This window comes from Pristiophorus japonicus, chromosome 7 (assembly GCF_044704955.1).
Source record: "Pristiophorus japonicus isolate sPriJap1 chromosome 7, sPriJap1.hap1, whole genome shotgun sequence".
NCBI lineage: Eukaryota > Metazoa > Chordata > Chondrichthyes > Pristiophoridae > Pristiophorus > Pristiophorus japonicus.
The window spans coordinates 216,742,718-216,756,388 of NC_091983.1; the positions used below are offsets into that span (position 1 = coordinate 216,742,718).

The window sequence follows — 13,671 nt, forward strand, 5'->3', positions numbered from 1 at the left end:
AAGGAAGTAAAGGATGGTATCAAATTGAAAACAACGGCATACAATGTTGCGAAGAACAGTGGAGGGCCAGAGGATTGGGAAATTTTTAGAAACCAGCAAGGAAAGGACGACTAAAAAAAATGCTAAAGGCAGAGAAGACAGCATATGAGAATAAACTAGCAAGAAATATAAAAACAGACAGTAAGAGCTTCTACAGATGAGATTGGGGAATTAATAATGGGAAACAGGGAAATGGCAGAGACTTTGAACAAGTATCTTGTATCGGTCTTCACGGTAGAAGGCACTAAAGTCATCCCAATAATTGATAATCAAGGAGCTATCACTAGAAATGAAGGACTAGGCAAACTAATGGGACTAAAGGTGGACAAGTCCCCTGGACCTGATGGCCTGCATCCTAGGGTCTTAAAAGAAGTGGCTGCAAAGATAATGGATACATTGGTTGTAATCTACCAAAATTCTCTGAATTCTGGAGAGGTCCCAGCGGGATCTGGGGGTTCTTGTATCCAGCCCCACGAAAATAAGGAGTGCCCAATAAAGAACATACGATCATAAGAATTAGGAGCAGGAGTAGGCCTTTCAGCCCTTCGGGCCTGCTCCACCATTCAGTAACATCAAGGCTGATCTTCTACATCAACTACACCTTCCAGCACTATCCCCATATCCCTTGATTCAGTTAATATCCAAAAATCTATCAATCTCTGTCTTGAATATACTCAACACCTGAGTATCCACAGCCCTCTGGGGTAGAGAATTCCAAAGATTCGCCACCCTCTGAGTGAAGACATTTCTCCTCATCGCAGTCCTAAATGGCTGACCCCTTATTCTGAGACTGTGACCCCTGGTTCTAGACTCACCAACTAGGGGAAACAGCCTCTCAGCATCTACCCTGTCAAGCCCTGTAAAGTTATATGGTTCAAAAAGATCACCTCTCATACTTCTAAGCTCTAGGGCATATAGGCCTAATCTCTTCAATTTCTCTTCATAGGACAATCCCATCCCAGGATTCAGTCTGGTGAACTTTCATTGCAGTCCCTCCAAGGCAAGTATATCCTTCCTTTGGTAAGGAGACCAAAATGGTACACAATACTCCAGGTGTGGTCTCACCAAGGCCCTATATAATTGCAGTAAGGCTTCTTTACTGTTATACTCCAATCTTTTTGTAATGAAGGCTAACATGCCATTAACTTTCCTAATTGCTTGCTGTACCTGCATGTTAACTTTCAGTGATTGGTGTACATGGACTTTCTGCTTACCCGGACTGGCACGGTGACTTCAGCTTGATCTGAAAGGCTTTGATAAAGACCACGAGGAGCAGGGCCAGGAGGACACTGATGGCCGTGAAAGCCACGATCTTCCAGGTGGAGAGGATGGTTTCCTCGGAGTCGGACCAGGATTGATCTGCTCCAGTAACACAAGAGAGATTGAGCAGTAAGTGTCTGTGAAACCACAACGTGTCATACCAAAAGCACCGAACCCATGGGGAAACCAGACCAACTATTTGAAATACAGCCACAAAAAGCTTACTGATCATCCCAGGGAGTCCACTCAACAATATCCCGGGGGATCCACTCAACAATACCCCAGCAAGATCCACTCAACAATACTCCGGGGGGGATCCACTCAACAATATCTCAGGGGATCCACTCAACGACATCCCATGGGGATCCACTCAACACTGTCCCAGGGGATCCACTCAACAATACCCCAGGGGATCCACTCAATGATACCCCAGGGGGATCCACTCAACAATACTCCAGGGGATCCACCCAACAATACCCCAGCGGGATCCATTCAACGGTACCCCAGGGGGGTCTACTCAACAATATCCCAGGGGGACCCACTCAACAAAACCCCAGGGAATCCACTCAATGATAACCCATGGATCCACTCAACAATACTCCAGGGGATCCACCCAACAATATCCCAGCAGGATCCATTCAACGGTACCCCAGGGGGGTCTACTCAACAATATCCCAGGGGGACCCACTCAACAAAACTCCAGGGAATCCACTCAATGATAACCCAGGGATCCATTCAACAAAACCTCAGGGATCCACTCAACGATATCCCAGGGGATCCACTCAGCAATACCCCAGGGGACCCATTCAGCTATACACCAGGGAGATCCACTCAACAATACCCCAGGGGATCCATTCAACAATATCCCAGGGAGATCCACTCAGCAATACCCCAGAGGATTCAATCAACAATATCCCAGGGGGATCCACTCAGCAATATCCCAGGGATATCCACTCAGCAATATACCAGGGGGATTCAATCAACAATATCCCAGGGGGATCCGCTCAACACTATCCCAGGGATATCCACTCAGCAATATACCAGGGGGATTCAATCAACAATATCCCAGGGGGATCCGCTCAATACTTCGCCCAAAAGAAATCAACAAGTAAAGTCGCGACCCGACCCGTGAGGGAGCACCACACCGGCAGAGGGGATAAAGCAGCAGCAGCCAGCCCCTGCAGGGAGCAGCGCGAGCAGGTAAGAGCGGGCGACAAAGGAGAACAGGGCGACTACATTTGACGTCACAGAAAGGCACGGAAGTGATTGGTTGGTGAGTTTGTCTCTCTCTTTTCTTGCTTTAAACTAAAGGCATTAAATTAGGGGCCGGGATTAATAACTAAAAACTAAATCTAATTAATTAAATACATTAGAGATGGCAGGACAGGCAATGTGTTAATGCTGTTGCATGTGGGAGCTGGTTGACCCCATTGAGGTCCATCGCAACCACATCTACAGCAAGTGTCTGCAGCTCGAGGAACTTCGGCTCCGCGTTGATGAGATGGAATCCGAACTGCAGACACTACGACGCATCGGGGGGGGGGGGGGAAGAGTTACCTGGATGCCGCGATACAGGAGTTAGTCACACCAATTAAGAATAATTAATTCAAATTCGATCCATGGTCAGGGACAGGAAGGTGTGACTACGAGTGAGGAAGGTATGGGAACCCAGCAGGTAGCAATGGAGGAGCCTCAGCCCTTGCTCTTGTCCAACAGGTTCGAGGCACTTACTCCCTGTGTGGACGAGAGCAGGGACTGCAGGGCGGATGAGCAAACTGACCACAGAACTGTGGTCTAGGGGGCCATTCAAGTGGGGGGAGCAAAAAGAAACATTGTAGTGGTCAGGGACAGTATCATTAGGGGCATAGATAAGGTTCTCTGCAGCCGAGAGCGTGAGTCCTGAAGGCTGTGTTGCCTGCCCGGTGCCAGGGTTAAGGACATCTCCTCTGGGCTGGAGAGGAACTTGGAATGGGAGGGGGAAGATCCAGTTGTCGTGCTTCACGTGGGTACCAATGACATAGGTAGGACAAACAAAGAGGTTCTGCTGAGGGATTATGAGCAGCTAGTGGCTAAATTAAAAAGCAGAACCACAAAGGTAATCATCTCTGGATTACTACCTGAGCCATGAGCAAATTTGCATAGGGTAAATAAGATCAGAGAGTTAAACACGTGGTTCAAAGACTGGTGTGGGAGAAATGGGTTTTGGTTCATGGGACACTGGCACCAGTATTGGGGTAAAAGGGAACTGTTCCGTTGGGCGGGCTTCACTTAGAACATGCTGGGACTAGGGTCCTGGCGAATCGAATAACTAGGGCTGTAGAGAGGGCTTTAAACTAATTAGTGGGGGAGAGGGTTCAGGTGAGTGAAAATTAAAAACGTTAAAGAACAAGGAGAAGGCAATAGAGCAGGGTAGCACTGGGGGAAATGAAAACCAGAGCGTGCCAGGAAGCGACAGAATGTATAAACATGAAGATGAATCACAAAGTGGGGTCAAAGCAGAAAAGAATGGTAAAAAAACACATTTAAAAGCTCTTTATCTGAATACTCGCAGCATTCCTAACAAAATAGATGAGTTGACAGCACAAATAGATACAAATGGGTATGATCTGATACCTATTACAGAGATGTGGTTGCAAGGTGACCAAGACTGGAAACTAAATATTCAGGGGCATTTGACAATTCGGAAGGACAGACAGAAAGATGGTAGCTCTGTTAATAAAGGATGAGATCAGTGCGTTAGTGAGAAATGATATTGGATCAGAAGTCTATAGGCCCCCTAACAGTAGCTACACTGTTGGACGGATACAAATCAAGAAATAATGGGGGCTTGTAAAAAAAGGAGTGGCAATAATCATGGGTGATTTTAACCTTCATATTAATTGGACAAAGCAAATTGGCCAGGGTAGCCTTGAGGAAGAGTTCATAGAGTGTATCCGGGATAGTTTCCTTGAACAGTACATTGCGGAACCAACCAGGAAGCAGGCTATCTTAGATCTGGTACTGTGTAATGAGACAGGATTAATAAACGATCTCCTACTAAAGGATCCTCTAGGAATGAGTGACCATAACTAGGTTGAATTTCAAATTCAGTTGGAGGGTGAGAAAGTTGGACCTCAAACCAGTGTCCTAAACTTAAATAAAGGAGACTACACAGGTATGAAGGAAGTGTTGGCTAAAGTGGACTGGGAAAATAGATTAAAGAGTGGGACAGTTGATGAGCACTGGCAGACATTTAAGGAGATATTTCATAACTCGCAACAAAAATATATCCCAATGAGAAGGAAAGACTGTAAGAGAAGGGATAACCATCCATGGCTAACTAAGGAAATAAAGGTGGTATCAAATTGAAAACAAGAGCATACAATGTGGCCAAGACTAGTGGGAGGCCAGAGGATTGGGAAACTTTTAAAAGCCAGCAAAGAATGTTTAAAAAAATGATAAGGAAAGGGAAGACAGATTATGAAAGTAAACTAGCACAAAATATAAAAGCAGATAGTAAGAGTTTCTACAGGTACATAAAAAGGAAAAGAGTGGCTAAAGTAAATGTTGGTCCCTTGGAGGATGAGACTGGGGAATTAATAATGAAGAACAGGGAAATGGCAGAGAAGTTGAACAAATATTTTGCATCGGTCTTCATGGTAGAAGACACTAAAAACATCCCAATAGTGGATAATCAAGGGGCTATAGGGAGGGAGGAACTTAATACAATCACTATCGCTAAAGAAGTCGTACTCGGTAAAATAATGGGACTAAAGGCAGACAAGTTCCCTGGATCTGATGGCTTACATCCTAAGGTCTTAAAAGAAGTGGTTGCAGAGAGAGTGGATGCATTGGTTGTAATCTACCAAAATTCCCTGGATTCTGGGGTGGTCCCAGCGGATTGGAAAACCGCAAATGTAACGTCCCTATTTAAAAAAGGAGGCAGGCAAACAGCAGGAAATTATAGACCAGTTACCCTAACATCTGTCGTTGGGAAACTGCTGGAGTCCATTATTAAGGAAACAGTAGCAGGACATTTGGAAAAGCATGATTCAATCAAGCAGAGTCAGCATGGTTTTATGAAAGGGAAAACATGTTTGACAAATTTGCTGGAGTTCTTTGAGGATGTAACGAGCAGGGTGGATAAGGGGGAACCAGTGGATGTGGTGTATTTGGATTTCCGCAGGGATCAGTGTTGGGGCCACAACTATTTACAATCTATATTAATGACTTGGATGAAGGGACCGAGTGTAATGTAGCCAAATTTGCTGATGATACAAAGATGGGTGGGAAAGCAAATTGTGAGGAGGACACAAAAAATCTGCAAAGGGATATAGACAGGCTAAGTGAGTGGGCAAACATTTGGCAGATGGAGTATAATGTGGGTAAGTGTGAGGTTATCCACTTTGGCAGGAAAAATAAAAAATAAAATTATTATTTAAATGAAGAGAAATTACAAAATGCTGCAGTACATTGGGACCTGGGAGTCCTTGTGCATGAAATGTAAAAAGTTAGTATGCAGATACAGCAAGTGATCAGGAAGGCAAATGGAATTGCAAGGGGGAAGGAGTACAAAAGCAGAGAAGTCCTGCTAAAACTGTACAGGGTATCGGTGAGACCACACCTAGATTATTGTGTACAGTTTTAGTCTCCGTATTTAAGGAAGGATATACTTGCATTGGAGGCTGCTCAGAGAAGGTTCACTAGGTTGATTCCGGAGATGAGGGGTTGAATATAGGTTGAGTAGGTTGGGCCTATATTCATTGGAGTTCAGAAGAATGAGAGGTGAGCTTGTCGAAACATATAAGATAATGAGAGGGCTCAACAAGGTGGATGCAGAGAGGATATTTCCACTCATAGGGGAAACTAAAACTAGGGGACATAGTCTCAGAATAAGGAGCTGCCCACTTAAAACTGAGATGAGGAGGAATTTCTTCTCTCAGAGTTTTGTGGGTCTATGGAATTCTCTGCCCCAGACAGCTGTGGAGGCTTTGTCATTGAATATATTTAAGGCGGAGATAAGATTTTTGAGCGATAAGGGAATGAAGGGTTATGGGGAGCGGGCAGGGAAGTGGAGCTGAGTCCATGATCAGGTGAGGAATGATCTTATTAAATGGCAGAGCAGGCTTGAGGGCTGGGTGGCCTATCCTGCTCCTAGTTCTTATGACAAAAGGGCATTCAACCAATTGAACTCCATCTCCCTGGTACCAATGTTCCATCAAAGCCCATCCCTCTGGTACAGAAATTTCCCATCAAAGCCCATTCCTCTGGTACAGAAATCTCCCATCAAAGCCCATCCCTCTGGTACAGAAATCTCCCATCAAAGCCCATCCCTCCAGTACAGAAATCTCCCATCAAAGCCCATCCCTCCAGTACAGAAATCTCCCATCAAAGCCCATCCCTCTGGTTCAGAAATCTCCCATCAAAGCCCATCCCTCTTGTACCCTAACTCGCCCATCAAAGCCCATCCCTCCAGTACAGAAATCTCCCATCAAAGCCCATCCCTCTTGTACCCTAACTCGCCCATCAAAGCCCATCCCTCCGGTACAGAAATCTCCCATCAAAGCCCATCCCTCTTGTACCCTAACTCGCCCATCAAAGCCCATCCCTCTGGTACAGAAATCTCCCATCAAAGCCCATCCCTCCAGTACAGAAATCTCCCATCAAAGCCCATCCCTCCGGTACAGAAATCTACCATCAAAGCCCATCCCTCCAGTACAGAAATCTCCCATCAAAGCCCATCCCTCTGGTACAGAAATCTCCCATCAAAGCCCATCCCTCTTGTACCCTAACTCGCACATCAAAGCCCATCCCTCTGGTACAGAAATCTCCCATCAAAGCCCATCCCTCCGGTACAGAAATCTCCCATCAAAGCCCATCCCTCCGGTACAGAAATCTCCCATCAAAGCCCATCCCTCCAATACAGAAATCTCCCATCAAAGCCCATCCCTCTGGTACAGAAATCTCCCATCAAAGCCCATCCCTCCAGTACAGAAATCTCCCATCAAAGCCCATCCCTCTGGTACAGAAATCTCCCATCAAAGCCCATCCCTCCAGTACAGAAATCTCCCATCAAAGCCCATCCCTCCAGTACAGAAATCTCCCATCAAAGCCCATCCCTCTTGTACCCTAACTCGCCCATCAAAGCCCATCCCTCCGGTACAGAAATCTCCCATCACAGCTCATCCCTCTTGTACCCTAACTCGCCCATCAAAGCCCATCCCTCTGGTACAGAAATCTCGCATCAAAGCCCATCCCTCCGGTACAGAAATCTCCCATCAAAGCCCATCCCTCCGGTACAGAAATCTCCCATCAAAGCCCATCCCTCCGGTACAGAAATCTCCCATCAAAGTCCATCCCTCCGGTACAGAAATCCCCCATCAAAGCCCATCCTTCTGGTACAGAAATCTCCCATCAAAGCCCATCCTTCCGGTACAGAAATCTCCCATCAAAGCCCATCCCTCCGGTACAGAAATCTCCCATCAAAGCCCATCCCTCTGGTACAGAAATCTCGCATCAAAGCCCATCCCTCTGGTACCCTAACTCGCCCATCAAAGCCCATCCCTCTTGTACCCTAACTCGCCCATCAAAGCCCATCCCTCCGGTACAGAAATCTCCCATCAAAGCCCATCCCTCCGGTACAGAAATCTCCCATCACAGCCCATCCCTCTTGTACCCTAACTCGCCCATCAAAGCCCATCCCTCTGGTACAGAAATCTCCCATCAAAGCCCATCCCTCTGGTACAGAAATCTCGCATCAAAGCCCATCCCTCTGGTACCCTAACTCACCCATCAAAGCCCATCCCTCTGGTACAGAAATCTCCCATCAAAGCCCATCCCTCCAGTACAGAAATCTCCCATCAAAGCCCATCCCTCCAGTACAGAAATCTCCCATCAAAGCCCATCCCGAGGTACAGAAATCTCCCATCAAAGCCCATCCCTCCGGTACAGAAATCTCCCATCAAAGCCCATCCCTCCGGTACAGAAATCTCCCATCAAAGCCCATCCCTCTGGTACAGAAATCTCCCATCAAAGCCCATCCCTCCGGTACAGAAATCTCCCATCAAAGCCCATCCCTCCGGTACAGAAATCTCCCATCAAAGCCCATCCCTCCGGTACAGAAATCTCCCATCAAAGCCCATCCCTCCGGGACAGAAATCTCCCATCAAAGCCCATCCCTCCGGTACAGAAATCTCCCATCAAAGCCCATCCCTCCGGTACAGAAATCTCCCATCAAAGCCCATCCCTCCGGAACAGAAATCTCCCATCAAAGCCCATCCCTCCGGTACAGAAATCTCCCATCAAAGTCCATCCCTCTGGTACAGAAATCTCCCATCAAAGCCCATCCCTCCGGTACAGAAATCTCCCATCAAAGCCCATCCCTCTGGTACAGAAATCTCCCATCAAAGCCCATCCCTCTGGTACAGAAATCTCCCATCAAAGCCCATCGCTCCGGTACAGAAATCTCCCATCAAAGCCCATCCCTCCGGTACCGAAATCTCCCATCAAAGCCCATCCCTCTGGTACAGAAATCTCCCATCAAAGCCCATCCCTCCGGTACAGAAATCTCCCATCGAAGCCCATCCCACTGGTACAGAAATCCCCCATCAAAGCCCATCCCTCCGGTACAGAAATCTCCCATCAATGCCCATTCCTCTGGTACAGATATCTCCCATCAAAGCCCATCCCTCCGGTACAGAAATCTCCCATCAAAGCCCATCCCTCCGGTACAGAAATCCCCCATCAAAGCCCATCCCTCTGGTACAGAAATCACCCATCAAAGCCCATCCCTCCGGTACAGAAATCCCCCATCAAAGCCCATTCCTCTGGTACAGAAATCTCCCATCAAAGCCCATCCCTCCGGTACCCTAACTCGCCCATCAAAGCCCATCCCTCTGGTACAGAAATCCCCCATCAAAGCCCATCCCTCTGGTACAGAAATCTCGCATCAAAGCCCTTCCCTCTGGTACCCTAACTCGCCCATCAAAGCCCATCCCTCTGGTACAGAAATCTCCCATCAAAGCCCATCCCTCCAATACAGAAATCTCCCATCAAAGCCCATCTCTCCAGTACAGAAATCTCCCATCAAAGCCCATCCCTCCAATACAGAAATCTCCCATCAAAGCCCATCCCTCCGGTACAGAAATCTCCCATCAAAGCCCATCCCTCCGGTACAGAAATCTCCCATCAAAGCCCATCCCTCTGGTACAGAAATCTCCCATCAAAGCCCATTCCTCTGGTACAGAAATCTTCCATCAAAGCCCATCCCTCCGGTACAGAAATCTACCATCAAAGCTCATCCCTCCGGTACAGAAATCTCCCATCACAGCCCATCCCTCCGGTACAGAAATCTCCCATCAAAGCCCATCCCTCTGGTACAGAAATCTACCATCAAAGCCCATCCCTCTGGTACAGAAATCTCCCATCAAAGCCCATCCCTCTGGTACAGAAATCTCCCATCAAAGTCCATCCCTCCAGTACAGAAATCTCCCATCAAAGCCCATCCCTCTGGTACAGAAATCTCCCATCAAAGCCCATCCCTCTGGTACAGAAATCTCCCATCAAAGTCCATCCCTCCAGTACAGAAATCTTCCATCAAAGCCCATCCCTCCGGTACAGAAATCTCCCATCAAAGCCCATCCCTCCAGTACCCCTCGAATTTAAGGAGCTAGGAGCTAAATTAAAAAGTAGGACCTCAAAAGTAGTAATCTCGGGATTGCTACCAGTGCCACGTGATAGTCAGAGTAGGAATCGCAGGATAGCGCAGATGAATACGTGGCTTGAGCAGTGGTGCAGCAGGGAGGGATTCAAATTCCTGGGGCATTGGGACCGGTTCTGGGGGAGGTGGGACCAGTACAAACCGGACGGTCTGCACCTGGGCAGGACCGGAACCAATGTCCTAGGGGGAGTGTTTGCTAGTGCTGTTGGGGAGGATTTAAACTAATATGGCAGGGGGATGGGAACCAATGCAGGGAGACAGAGGGAAACAAAAAGGAGACAAAAGCAAAAGACAGAAAGGAGATGAGGAAAAGTGGAGGGCAGAGAAACCCAAGGCAAAGAACAAAAAGGGCCACTGTACAGCAAAATTCTAAAAGGACAAAGGGTGTTAATAAAACAAGCCTGAAGGCTTTGTGTCTTAATGCAAGGAGTATCCGCAATAAGGTGGATGAATTAATTGTGCAAATAGATGTTAACAAATATGATGTGATTGGGATTACGGAGGCGTGGCTCCAGGATGATCAGGGCTGGGAACTCAACATTCAGGGGTATTCAACATTCAGGAAGGATAGAATAAAAGGAAAAGGAGGTGGGGTAGCATTGCTGGTTAAAGAGGAGATTAATGCAATAGTTAGGAAAGACATTAGCTTGGATGATGTGGAATCTATATGGGTAGAGCTGCAGAACACCAAAGGGCAAAAAACGTTAGTAGGAGTTGTGTACAGACCTCCAAACAGTAATAGGGATGTTGGGGAGGGCATCAAACAGGAAATTAGGGGTGCATGCAATAAAGGTGTAGCAGTTATAATGGGTGACTTTAATATGCACATAGATTGGGCTAGCCAAACTGGAAGCAATACGGTGGAGGAGGATTTCCTGGAGTGCATAAGGGATGGTTTTCTAGACCAATATGTTGAGGAACCAACTAGGGGGGAGGCCATCTTAGACTGGGTGTTGTGTAATGAGAGAGGATTAATTAGCAATCTCATTGTGCGAGGCCCCTTGGGGAAGAGTGACCATAATATGGTGGAATTCTGCATTAGGATGGAGAATGAAACAGTAATTTCAGAGACCATGGTCCAGAACTTAAAGAAGGGTAACTTTGAAGGTATGAGGCGTGAATTGGCTAGGATAGATTGGCAAATGATACTTAGGGGGTTGACTGTGGATGGGCAATGGCAGACATTTAGAGACCGCATGGATGAATTACAACAATTGTACATTCCTGTCTGGCGTAAAAATAAAAAAGGGAAGGTGGCTCAACCGTGGCTATCTAGGGAAATCAGGGATAGTATTAAAGCCAAGGAAGTGGCATACAAATTGGCCAGAAATAGCAGCGAACCTGGGGACTGGGAGAAATTTAGAACTCAGCAGAGGAGGACAAAGGGTTTGATTAGGGCAGGGAAAATGGAGTACGAGAAGAAGCTTGCAGGGAACATTAAGGCGGATTGCAAAAGTTTCTATAGGTATGTAAAGAGAAAAAGGTTGGTGAAGACAAACGTAGGTCCCCTGCAGTCAGAATCAGGGGAAGTCATAACGGGGAACAAAGAAATGGCAGACCAATTGAACAAGTACTTTGGTTCGGTATTCACTAAGGAGGATACAAACAACCTTCGGGATATAAAAGGGGTCAGAGGGTCTAGTAAGGAGGGGGAACTGAGGGAAATCTTTATTAGTCGGGAAATTGTGTTGGGGAAATTGATGGGATTGAAGGCCGATAAATCCCCATGGCCTGATGGACTGCATCCTAGAGTACTTAAGGAGGTGGCCTTGGAAATAGCGGATGCATTGACAGTCATTTTCCAACATTCCATTGACTCTGGATCAGTTCCTATGGAGTGGAGGGTAGCCAATGTAACCCCACTTTTTAAAAAAGGAGGGAGAGAGAAAACAGGGAATTATAGACCGGTCAGCCTGACCTCAGTAGTGGGTAAAATGATGGAATCAATTATTAAGGATGTCATAGCAGTGCATCTCGAAAATGGTGACATGATAGGTCCAAGTCAGCATGGATTTGTGAAAGGGAAATCATGCTTGACAAATCTTCTGGAATTTTTTGAGGATGTTTCCAGTAAAGTGGACAAAGGAGAACCAGTTGATGTGGTATATTTGGACTTTCAGAAGGCTTTCGACAAGGTCCCACACAAGAGATTAATGTGCAAAGTTAAAGCACATGGGATTGGGGGTAGTGTGCTGACGTGGATTGAGAACTGGTTGTCAGACAGGAAGCAAAGAGTAGGAGTAAACGGGTACTTTTCAGAATGGCAGGCAATGACTAGTGGAGTGCCGCAAGGTTCTGTGCTGGGGCCCCAGCTGTTTACATTGTACATTAATGATTTAGACGAGGGGATTAAATGCAGTATCTCCAAATTTGCGGATGATACTAAGTTGGGTGGCAGTGTGAGCTGCGAGGAGGATGCTATTAGGCTGCAGAGTGACTTGGATAGGTTAGGTGAGTGGGCAAATGCATGGCAGATGAAGTATAATGTGGATAAATGTGAGGTTATCCACTTTGGTGGTAAAAACAGAGAGACAGACTATTATCTGAATGGTGACAGATTAGGAAAAGGGAAGGTGCAACGAGACCTGGGTGTCATGGTACATCAGTCATTGAAGGTTAGCATGCAGGTACAGCAGGCGGTTAAGAAAGCAAATGGCATGTTGGCCTTTATAGCGAGGGGATTTGAATACAGGGGCAGGGAGGTGTTGCTACAGTTGTACAGGGCTTTGGTGAGGCCACACCTGGAGTATTGTGTACAGTTTTGGTCTCCTAACTTGAGGAAGGACATTCTTGCTATTGAGGGAGTGCAGCGAAGGTTCACCAGACTGATTCCCAGGATGGCGGGACTGACCTATCAAGAAAGATTGGATCAACTGGGCTTGTATTCACTGGAGTTCAGAAGAATGAGAGGGGACCTCATAGAAACGTTTAAAATTCTGACGGGTTTCGACAGGTTAGATGCAGAAAGAATGTTCCCAATGTTGGGGAAGTCCAGAACCAGGGGTCACAGTCTGAGGATAAGGGGTAAGCCATTTAGGACCGAGATGAGGAGAAACTTCTTCACCCAGAGAGTGGTGAACCTGTGGAATTCTCTACCACAGAAAGTAGTTGAGGCCAATTCACTAAATATATTCAAAAGGGAGTTAGATGAAGTCCTTACTACTCGGGGGATCAAGGGTTATGGCGAGAAAGCAGGAAGGGGGTACTGAAGTTTCATGTTCAGCCATGAACTCATTGAATGGCGGTGCAGGCTAGAAGGGCTGAATGGCCTGCTCCTGCACCTATTTTCTATGTTTCTATGTTTACAGAAATCTCCCATCAAAGCCCATCCCTCTGGTACAGAAATCTCCCATCAAAGCCCATCCCTCTGGTACAGAAATCTCCCATCAAAGCCCATCCCTCTGGTACAGAAATCTCCCATCAAAGCCCATCCCTCTGGTACAGAAATCTCCCATCAAAGCCCATTCCTCCGGTACAGAAATCTCCCATCAAAGCCCATTCCTCTGGTACAGAAATCTCCCATCAAAGTCCATCCCTCCGGTACAGAAATCTCCCATCAAAACCCATCCCTCTGGTACAGAAATCTCCCATCAAAGCCCATTCCTCCGGTACAGAAATCTCCCATCAAAGCCCATTCCTCTGGTACAGAAATCTCCCATCAAAGTCCATCCCTC

At 46.8% G+C, this 13,671-nt stretch overlaps 1 protein-coding gene across 1 annotated transcript in view; it reads right to left on the bottom strand.

Annotated features, from left to right (window-relative positions):
• Positions 1-13,671, bottom strand: part of susd4 (sushi domain containing 4) — a 247,139-nt gene that overhangs the window by 20,752 nt on the left and 212,716 nt on the right. Inside the window, exon 10 of the mRNA XM_070884571.1 lies at positions 1,254-1,398. Coding sequence (XP_070740672.1) covers positions 1,254-1,398 — 145 coding nt within the window. The remainder of the gene's footprint in view (positions 1-1,253; positions 1,399-13,671) is intronic.